At 47.7% G+C, this 10,333-nt stretch overlaps 1 protein-coding gene across 1 annotated transcript in view; it reads left to right on the forward strand.

The window, feature by feature from the left end:
* The window catches only part of ATP6V0A1 (ATPase H+ transporting V0 subunit a1), a 51,873-nt gene that overhangs the window by 34,476 nt on the left and 7,064 nt on the right, over positions 1-10,333 (forward strand). Inside the window, exons 18-21 of the mRNA XM_019666998.1 lie at positions 4,130-4,237; positions 5,196-5,213; positions 9,830-9,947; positions 10,261-10,331. Of these exons, the coding sequence (XP_019522543.1) occupies positions 4,130-4,237; positions 5,196-5,213; positions 9,830-9,947; positions 10,261-10,331 (315 nt within the window). The remainder of the gene's footprint in view (positions 1-4,129; positions 4,238-5,195; positions 5,214-9,829; positions 9,948-10,260; positions 10,332-10,333) is intronic.

The following is a 10,333-nucleotide window of genomic DNA, read 5'->3' on the forward strand; positions in this document are numbered from 1 at the left end:
TAATGCTTGTTTATTACACTGCCTGATAAAACTCGAAAGATCTTTTTGCATGACTCTCATACGGCTGTTAGATTATTGCTCCTGTTAGAGAGCAGCTGAGTTACAAGACCCTCCTCTCCCTTTTCTGACCATCTTCATCCTTCCATGTGCCCTCCATTCGTCTCCCCCTTCACTCCCTCCCACTTTGTTTCCTTTCTCCCTTCCTCTTTTCTTCCATTCACTATCAGGAAGGGCAACCTGTGGAGGCCCCAGTCAGCCCAACCCCGAGCCAACAGGGACTAGAGGCAGCAGCGGCTGCAACAGTGAGTGAATTGAAACCAACAAACCATCACATGTCGTTTAAAGAGGTGGCAAACAGTGCAGCAGAATTCTTGTTAACTATGTTGAGAGCATGAGACATGTGTGCTCTTGGGAAATATGCCCTGATTACTCATTGAGAAGATGACAGAAAAGATTTCCACCTCTTATGAGTAGATTCTGGTATCATCTTTGCCATTGGTCTACTAAGTTTCTGTTCAAATACGTAAGTACAGTCATGTTTAAGGAAGCAAAGTGGCTGTTGTACCCTCTCCAAGTCCCATCGTCTTCATCCAATATGGCAGCTCTTGGACTCATCCACTTTCGTGTCTGTATTTTGTGACCATGTAGTGGATGATTTTTCAGCATGGAGTAAGAACATCTCTGATTCTTAAATTATTTTGCAACACTTTAAAGTTCTGCCTCAGATCGATGCGTGGACATTTGGTCCATTTTAGCGGTGACTTAGTCTCTTTCCAGTGGAAGCTTATACATGTCTACTTTTTCGTGAGAGACTCAGAAGCCTTCATGTCCTCAGCTGTTCCAGTGAGACCTCCACGCTGCCGTGTGTCTCGTGTGTACTGCACATCTGATGTAATAACCAAATTCATCTTCTGTTTTGATCTTTCCTTTTTCCAGTTCTAGCTCATGATTCAGTATCAGCACTTCGGATGTTAAGCATTTCAATATTTGTCCTTAAAAACATCTCTTAACCAAAATCTGATAATGCCCTAATATCAAAATAGTCCAATCAGTTCTAGGTAATGAATCTGTAAGATGTTTAAGTCTCACCATTAGTGATTACTCATGTACTACTTTGTTCTAGGAGCATTATACTCCTTTAAAAGAGAACAAAATATTTAAATGGATAACCTTTTCTTTCGTTAGGTGTTTCCGATCTTTTTAAACTTAGAAAACTACTATAGTCACCCTTTTAGAACTAGTCTAAAAGGGCTGATATTTTGGATCCAGATATTTTAATGTTGCTGCTTAAAATTATTTTCAAGTATGGACTTTACTGTTTCCTTTCCTATGAAAATTTTTTTTTAAAATCCCTTTAAGCACATACTATCCATTTATTGACATTCTTTCCATTTACTGCTCTTCTTTCTGCTAGTCTTGGTGTTTTAAGATGTGCTTCTCATGTGTCCATCTTGATGCTTTTAAATCTGGCATCTTCTTCTTTGATTCTATTCAAGTTAAAAGTCCCCAGTCTGGAAACCTGCACCTTCATAGGGTCTTCTTAGCCCACTGGTTTTTTCAGCCAAACATCTGGAAAGCAGCCTAAAGGCATCAGGATGATAATTCTATAACAAGGGCCCTGGATTCTTGACCCCAAGGGGCTTAGGCTGTGAACACTGATTTGTTTTTGTTCTGTTCTATGTCCTCTTGGTTGCCTGTAAGCCGTGTATCACAGTTTAATTTTTCTTTTCTTTTTTCTGCTGATGTGTGTCTCTCATCCCCTTTCCTGTAACTCTCATTTCCTGTATTCTGAAGGGACGGTCGTCAGTGTCTAGCTGGAGGTTGAACCTGTCTGCCCCTCATGTTAGCCCCTGGTTGGGGAAAGCTTCAGAAGTGGCCTTCTGCTTAGGAGCCTTGAAACCCAAAGCCCGCCTCCTCCACTCTGTAACCCGTCGCAGGATATGCTGGAGTCCTCTCCTGTCACCCATGCCCTTTGTTGCCCTTTCAATCCACCTTTTGAGGGTTGTCAGGTGTAATGTTTGTGTGACCTGGAGGTGCCCAGGGCTTTAGTGGTCCCAAATCTGACTACACATCAGAATCACCTGATGAATTTGTTTCTTAGGATATTAAAACAAAACAGATAAGTGGAAGAGGAAATAAAGATGGCCTGTAGTTCCATGACCAAGACAATCCCCTACTGACGTTAAAAAATAAAATTAAAGCAGTAGGTGCACTTGGTTAGAAAATGCAAATAAGGGAGCATTTGAGATTTTACTTCCCAGCAGATGTTGTCAAATGAATTCTTATAAAATTTTTTAAAATGCAAATAATACTGAAAGTGAAAACCTCCCTACCCCTAATACCGTCTTCTCATCAAGAGTAATAGAATTTTGCCTACAATTTTTTTTCTGCATATGTGTCTTCTATTAATATAAGTGTATGTGTGGATTATTGTATATTTGAAATATATATTTGAAATACATTAGGAATGATGTTTAAACTGTAGCACTCTTCTGCCCCTTGCTTTATTAGGTTTTTAAAAATTTAGTGTATCTTAGAAATTGTTTCATAGTGATAGTCACTCTTTTTTATAGTTACCTAGCATTCCGTAGACCATTCCGTTGGATGTGCTACAATTATGTAATCACTCTCTTACTGTGTTAGTTGTTCCCAGTTCTTTGTTATTACAAATAACAGTGCAGGGAACATCCTTGTCCACGTATCTTGCTTGATAAAATTTCACAAGCAAGTTTCCAGCAGTGGGTAGGATTGCTGAGTCTCAAAGGATGCATGCATTTTTGTGTGTGTGTGCGTGCACTTTCAATTTTGATAGACAATCAAAATGATTATACAGTTTACACTTGGGGAAATATTTTTTTTTTAAACACAGATTTCCTAGGTCCCACCCCAGACCTACAAAACTTTTACTTTCTGGGAGTAGGATTCGGGAATCTCTATTTAATGAAATGCAGCTTTCAAGGCGATTCTGATACAGCAGGTTCTCTAACCAGGACGTGAGAACCACTGCTAAAAGAAGACAGACGATTTGCCCAAACACTGTGGTGTGCTGGTCAGTAAGCCGTGGTAAAAAGCGAAGATGTGAGTGGGGACCTCAGGGCAGTTGACCAAACCTGCGTACACACTGTTTGTGCTGCTTGCCCAGAAGGCCGTTTTGCAGGAGAGCAGTCTTCCAACTCTTACCTTGTTTGGCTCCTCGGACAGAAACCATATGAACGGGGGATAGGGGCTGTTTCTTTAGCTCCTTTCACTCTGTGGCAGGTTGGCACTAATTGGTATCTGTCAGACTTAATCCCAGTTTTGCCTGGTTTTTCTACCCAAAGAGTCCTTTTGCCTCAATAAACCCAAGCGTTTCCAAATCAGATTGACTTAGATATTCAGACTCTGGAGACCCTACTGAAAACTGTGCCCAGGAAGTAAGAAAAACAACACAAAACATCCCACCCACATTTGCCCACGTGCCCGTGAAAGAGTTGTTTTAACGCTCCAGACGCCTCAGTTGAAGGAAAGGAGCCTTGTTTTCTTTTTTTTAAACTCAGTATTCTCTAGCCACGAGCTAATGTACATTAAGTTTTTTTTCCTTCCCTGACCTAGGAAGTCCTTTGTTCCTGAGCAGAGAGAGACCTAGTATATTTCTGTAGCCAGAGAGTGGCAGGAACTCTTGGGCTCCTGTTGAAAGCTTAACAAACCAGGTTACAATCGTCGTGTCATTTGGCCCCCCCGCTCTTAGAAAGCCTGATCTTGAGTTCCAGAAAAACTTAGGCCCTTGAAGGCTACACAGATAGAGGTACACATGTTAGGAAGATCTTTTGTATTAAGCTTTTCACTCCAGCAGGATTCTTAATTAGCATTGACCAAAGCAAGGCCGGTGTCTCTTGGCGCAGCAGGCACACTGTATATTTCCTCTGATCAGGATGAGGTATAAATGCAGCTGGGGCTGGGGCTGGGGTGATGGTGGTCGGGGTGGGAATAGTGGTTTGTCTTCGATTAGCTGTTCCATCAATGGGTTTTGTTTTTGTTGTTAGAACATATGCTTTTCTGAGGTTTGTATGTACTAACCATCGCCCTTCCCCACCTCACAGAATCACATTAAAGCCCAGGCAAATTCTACTCTTTCTGTTCATCTGTGTAGGGAACTCTCAACTTTGGTGGGATCAGGGTGGGCAACGGACCGACAGAGGAGGATGCTGAGATTATTCAGCATGACCAGCTCTCCACCCATTCAGAAGATGCAGAAGAGGTAAGATCCAGCGGTGAGGGCTTCCTCTCCTTCCGCCTCGGGCCAGCCGTGGTCTTGTGTACATAAGAGGCCTCGCTCCAGTCTTCTCCTTGACAAATGAAAATACTAATCCTAATGATCAGCCTGCCTTCTGGAACTCTTAGAGCACCACAGCTTTTTCCAGTGGGGCCCTGCTCTAAACTCCAGGGGTTGCCTGCAGAGCCCGCAGCAGTTGTGTTCTGTGGTTTGACTTCTTAAATTCTGAGTTGCGTGCAGATCTCAATCACTAACTGCTCTCCTGGGCACCGAGGCAGAGCAGGCCCCAGCTTCCCAGGTCTTATTACGAGAAACACAGCTTGCTTACGGCTGCGCCCTCATCCCTTGCCTCTGCCAAGAATGGTTCCAATTGGAACTGTAACCACAGGGGCTTTTGCAGTCCTGTCCCACCAATGTGCTCTTGTTGCAGATATTTTATTTAAGCCTCTAAAAAATGCCATTTGCCTGCTTTTTACAGGGAGCGTGAAAAGTAGCAAGGCCAAGCTAGACTTTTCCTACACAACCACCTCCAAGCTCAGTGTTTTAAAACCCCGTCTCCTTGCCTGGCCGCTCATACCACAGAGCCTCTGAACTGAACTTATGAGTCTCATCCATTCATTATATTCTTTTTAAAAGCAAGTAGAATAGGAGTTGAGGACCCAGGTGACTGGACTTTTCAGTCTGACTGACCACTTCCACTGTGTGTATGACTTTTTAAAAAAGAAATTGCAAGGGTTGGGGTGCCTTTTAAAAATATGTGTCTTGCTGCTCTCAGTCCTGCTGATCTGCTTTTCGTGTGTGCTGAGAAGGCCTGCCTCTAACCTGTTAGACCCGTTTAACATTAACAGTCCTCCCCCAAGAAGCAATCAGTAGCCTTGTGTTCGTGACTTGTGACCTTGCGTGTGGTGTGGCTTCCCACTAAGTGTAACTTTGTGTTTTCAAGCCTACCGAGGACGAAGTGGTAAGAAACGAGCTGCTTTGCCTTCGTGTTTATCTGGGGCTCTGTCTTCCCATCCTTGTGATCACTCTGCTGACCCTGCCGCATCCGGGGGCCGCACATGACACTCGTGTACCCTGCATCTCGCTGGCCATTTCTAACCAGTTCCTGAACCCATGTCTGAAAAAGCTCATCTCCATTAACTGCATCTCATGTCAGTCACCTCTGTCTTTGTTTCATTAACTTTGCTGATCTAATACCTCTGAGAATGGCTTTGAAAGGAACTACAAGTAATGTCTGCGCTGGCATTCTTGAAGTGACTCCCTTTGGGGTTCAACCCCGCTGGCCTCTGCCTTCCTCTCGGGGGATGTTATGTCATGGTCGCTCTGCCACTGGGAGCAGCTGTGTCCCCTGCTCCTCTGAGTGCCTAAGAGTAAAGCTCCCCCTTCCTCCCTGAGATGCAGCCAGCTTCTTCCTGCTGCCCTCATCAGCTTGACGATGCTTGAAGTGAGAAGTGAGAACGCCAGACCCTCACTTGGGGTCAGCTCCGCCTCCAAGTGACCCAGGTGGGAGGCAGACAGCTTTCAAAAGGAGACTTTGCCTCTCAGATGTATCCCAGAAAGAATAATCCATCTGCATGAAAGGAGTTCCTATTATAACAGCCACACACAGAGAATAACAGGGACTAGAAAGAAAGTTGACTAAATGTTTAGGCCATATCTGGAGTAGGGCTTCAAGCTCAGCAATAATGCATTTAGCAACGTGCAAGTTTGAAATTGGGTTTGTGAAAGGCCTTGCTGCACTGTTTGCATCTTCCCCGAAAACTTCTCTCTAAAATACCTAGACCCATGAACCCTTCCTTTCCCTGGTTTTCCTGGTCCTCTCTAAGGGGGCAGTGGGATGGGAGTGGGAAAATCTTTGCTGTTCTGTATAAAAACACAGTGCTCTGTCCTCCTGAAGGCTGGAGAGGCTCCTGTCCTGGCATCCAGGAGCCTCTGGGTTCCTCTGGACTCGCACCTCTGCACAGTCGCTGGCTGAGCTGCCTGGAAGGGCCAGGAGGGGGCGTGTCCCGTGTTAGTGAGGAACCCGGACCCTCTCCCACTAACACCACCTCCAGCAATACTGCTGTTCTCTAAATGCCTTCCTAGTCGAGCTCCCACTGCCATGGTTATTGTCAGAACAGTCCTCATTTGTAGCCCTGTCCCAGGAGAGCTGGACATCCAAACAAGATGGACTGCAGTTCAGCTGCCCTGGTCTCGGGGTCCCCAGCTCCCTCAGAGGGTTCAGCTTCCTGTAGCTTCCTAAGGAGTCATAACACTTTATCAGGCAACTACACAGTCTAGCTCTCTATGGCCAAATTTGGATAACCGTCACAGTCATATAAAGATTTCAAACAAAACATTTTTTTTTTCAAGTCCAGCTCACTTCTTCTAGAACTTCCCCATTTTGCTTGGCTGTGAAAACCTGTTTGCCCCATGCGGGTCGTTGCTCCAGCCCAGTGGAAGCAGCAGTCCCTCTCCCTCCCTGGGGGGCACTCAGTCCAGGGCCGGGCCAGCTGATTGTCTGGGAAACCTTTGAAGGCTGTAGCCATTCAGCAAGGGTCACTGGCACCTCTCCCTACTGTGTCATCTCACCAGGTGCGTTCATCCCACCCATCCATTCATTCATTCATCCCACCCATCCATTCATTCACCCTCCACGTGCCAAGCACTCTGTTTAGTGCTGCAGAAACTGAGAGAAGAAAAGCATAGTCGTTGCCTTCAAGGAACTCCCAAACAAGTTGAGGAGACAGTCTGGGTGACAGATGCTGTGATCAAGGTGTGCTCAGAATGCTGTGGGAACATGGAAAAAGGGGGCACCTGACCAACACTGGGTGGGGGTAGCGGGAGAGAAGACCAGGAAAGAATTCCCAAATTACTGCTAAGCTTAGTGTGGTCAAGTCTGCGGAGGGAGAGGGGGATGCAGAATCATCAGCATGTACAGTTACAAAGACACAGAGCTGCAGGCCCATCACATTTTCGGGATAAGCAAGTTCTCAGCGAGGCTGAAGGCTGAAGCTCAGAGTCAGGAGCTTGGGGGACTGGTGAGAAGTGAGACCAGAAGTTGGCAGAAACGAGCCATAGAGCGTTTGGACAACAAGGAATCTTCAGGGCAGTGAAGCTGGAATTAACAGCCCATGTGCATTGCTGAAATCCCCTCCTGGGGGCAGAGGGTATATTGGATTGGCGAGGGGGCACAGTCTGGAGGCATGCAGACCAGCTAGTCTGCTATGAGTCAGAAAAGAAGGGAGGCCTGAAGAGAGGTAAGGCGTTCATTTGCAGGGGGAGTTGGAAAGGAAGGGAGCAACATGAGGCAAGGGAGCAAAAGCTACAGGTCCCGGTGCTCCATGAATGTAGGCAGTGAGAGTGAGATTGACTGCCAGGCTTGGGTGCTGGGGGCACTAGTAGTGACACTCTGTTAGACGTGGGACATGGAGTAGCAGTAGGTCTTGGTGGGATCAGAGGACAGCAATTAATTAGTGTAGTTTGGGTAGCTTTGAGTTTGAAGCGTCTGTGGTGCCCCAGGAAGAGACGTAGCACAGCTAGTGGGAATGGCAACGTGGAAATGGAGGTGTCCTTTGGAGGGGTTGCCTCTGGAGCCCTAAGTGGCAGGACTACAGGAAAGATGTCAGGGCTGAGGCTGGAACGCTGACATTTAAGGAAGGACCAAGATGGAGAGTGAAAAGGAACATCAGAGAGGTAGGAGGAAAACCAAGGGGAGGTGAGTGTCTCAAGAGGGAGGAGGAAAAGGTGACAGTGACCAGAGAGGTTCAGTCAGGACACAGAGCATTAGACCTCATGACTGGGAGGTAAGGGTGAGCGGGCCAAGAGGGCCGGTTTGGGGAGCAGAAAGGGTAGAAGCCAGGGCGAAGCAGGTGGGGAATGGACGGGTGGTGAACAAGCAGAGTAGAGAATGGAGATGGAGTCTGCAGCGATCCATCCATCGCCAGTCATAGCTGATTCATCAGCGGATCTGAGTGACAGAGTCCCTTAATTCTCATCCTGTTATCTTCCCCCATTATATAGATAAGAAAACTTATTGTTACAGAGCAGGAAGTTGGGAATGACGGACAAGAGAAAGAAACTAAGGGTTCCCTGCCTGGCAAGGAAACCTCCCTCCTCTCCATTTCTTTTTAATGGGAGAGACTGGAGGTGGAATAAAAATGCTGTAAGGGGCTGGCTCTAAGGAGCCCAGCAGTCACTGCTTTTGTAGAGCTCTTGGGAGTGAAGACCTGCGCTCCTGGGAGCCAGGGACCTCTCCTTCCTCTGAGCACGGGCTTTGGAGTGACAACCAGCAGTGGGGGGAAAGCGCTTTTAACAGCGTTGTTGGGGTTGAGGTAGCTAGGATTACCCTCTTTTTCAGAGTAAATAGGGGTCTTGACGAGCCAGTTCCAGAAGAAAAACCCAGAAATACTCTGGGTGTAGTCAGAGGTGAGAGAAAATGAGGCAGCCGCCCAAAGATGGTATGTTGGAGCTGGTCTGTCTCCCCACGGGCCACACCCAGGAGGCCAGGGCTGTCTGTAAGTGCTTTACCAGCCCTGCCCCTTCTCTCAACCTGTCCTCATGTGATTTCCCAAGGCAATTATTCTGGTGTCCTTTGGGTGTGGAGTCATGTGAGTCTTGAAAGAAACTGGTGAAAAATAGACTCTGACCTGAGGGCAGGGCAGGCTGGGGAGGCCCATTGGACAGCTGCCCTCTGCTCCTGGGGTTCTAATCTGGGCTGTGGGAAGGGGTCCCGGGAAGGGACCCACTTCCTGTCCTGCAGTGGCTGCTGATTGTTCCACCTGGGAGAGTGAGAGGCCACGAAATGCACCTGGTGCTTCTAGAAAAATCTGTATTCTTTCCCAACGGTGCATGGAACAGTCCTAAAAGTGAACTCCTGAAAGCTCGTTCCAGCCCTACCCCTTTATTCTGGAAATAATTTTTGATGTTGAAAGGAAAACTAGGAGAAAGGGAGTGTGAGGCAAACTGAAACAAAAGCCAACAGATGTTCTGTCTGGTTTTAATCAGCTGTCTGAGTAGGAATTGGTAAAACTTTTGCCAAAATTTCACTGTGTCATCTTTTCAGAAGTCACAAAAGAAAAAGGTTAGTTCTCTTGCCCCCAACAGTTTGTAAAACTAAGTGAAAGTGGCTGTAGAGGTTTAGTCTCCTCCAGGCAGGTTCCACCTGACAGCCTGTCTCCGGCCCCCCAGGAAAAGCCCGCCCCGCTTTCATGGCTTATTCACAGGTGGGAGTCGGCCAGAGCCGGCTCAGCCTCAGGTCCTTCGAGTCCCGGGGCCAGTCACCTCTGAGCACTCTTAACCGCATCCGCTCCACTCGAGCTCCCGGCCTAGCAGGGAGGAAAAATATTAGATGAGCTGAGAAGACCCTCATGAAGACGTAGTTCATTAAAATGTAGTGTATTGAGGGGAATGGGAGTGTCCCAGGTGGGGACAAAGCCAGGCAGAATTTCTGGGGCCCGCATAGCTGAAATCACCATCGGAGTTCAACACTGGGGGCTCCTGGCCCATGGAGCCCAAAGTGCCAAATGGCCACCACCCAGACTCCCACACTTTCCCCTCCCAGCCTTATATCTTCTCTCTGGTTTCCTCCCCCCACAGTTTGACTTTGGAGACACCATGGTCCACCAGGCCATCCACACCATCGAGTACTGCCTGGGCTGCATCTCCAACACCGCCTCCTACCTGCGGCTCTGGGCCCTCAGTCTCGCTCATGCACGTGAGTGTGTTTCTCTCAGGTCAGAACCTGTGGTTTTCCCCTGCTGTGGCCACTCTCTCAGGTGGGGCTGCTCACCGAGAGCGGAAGTTACATAAAGGTTCTGGGATGATCCCGACTCCTAAATCCAGGGAGAATGGTATCCAGATGGGAGGGCCAGCGCTTTTGCCAGGTTAGCTGTGCCCCGTGGTCCCACCCAGGTCATGGGAACCAGGGCGCAAGGACCACTGCAGGTGAGGGGTGGCAGAGCGAGATGCGAGGCCCACAGCGCCTCTTGCCAAACTGAACCAGCTGTCGTGTGTCTCCCGGTCCCCAGAGCTGTCTGAGGTGCTGTGGACCATGGTCATCCACATCGGCCTGAGCGTGAAGAGCTTGGCAGGAAGTCTGGC

The sequence above is a fragment of the Hipposideros armiger genome, unplaced genomic scaffold (assembly GCF_001890085.2).
Source record: "Hipposideros armiger isolate ML-2016 unplaced genomic scaffold, ASM189008v1 scaffold_482, whole genome shotgun sequence".
In the NCBI taxonomy this organism is placed as follows: Eukaryota; Metazoa; Chordata; class Mammalia; order Chiroptera; family Hipposideridae; genus Hipposideros; species Hipposideros armiger.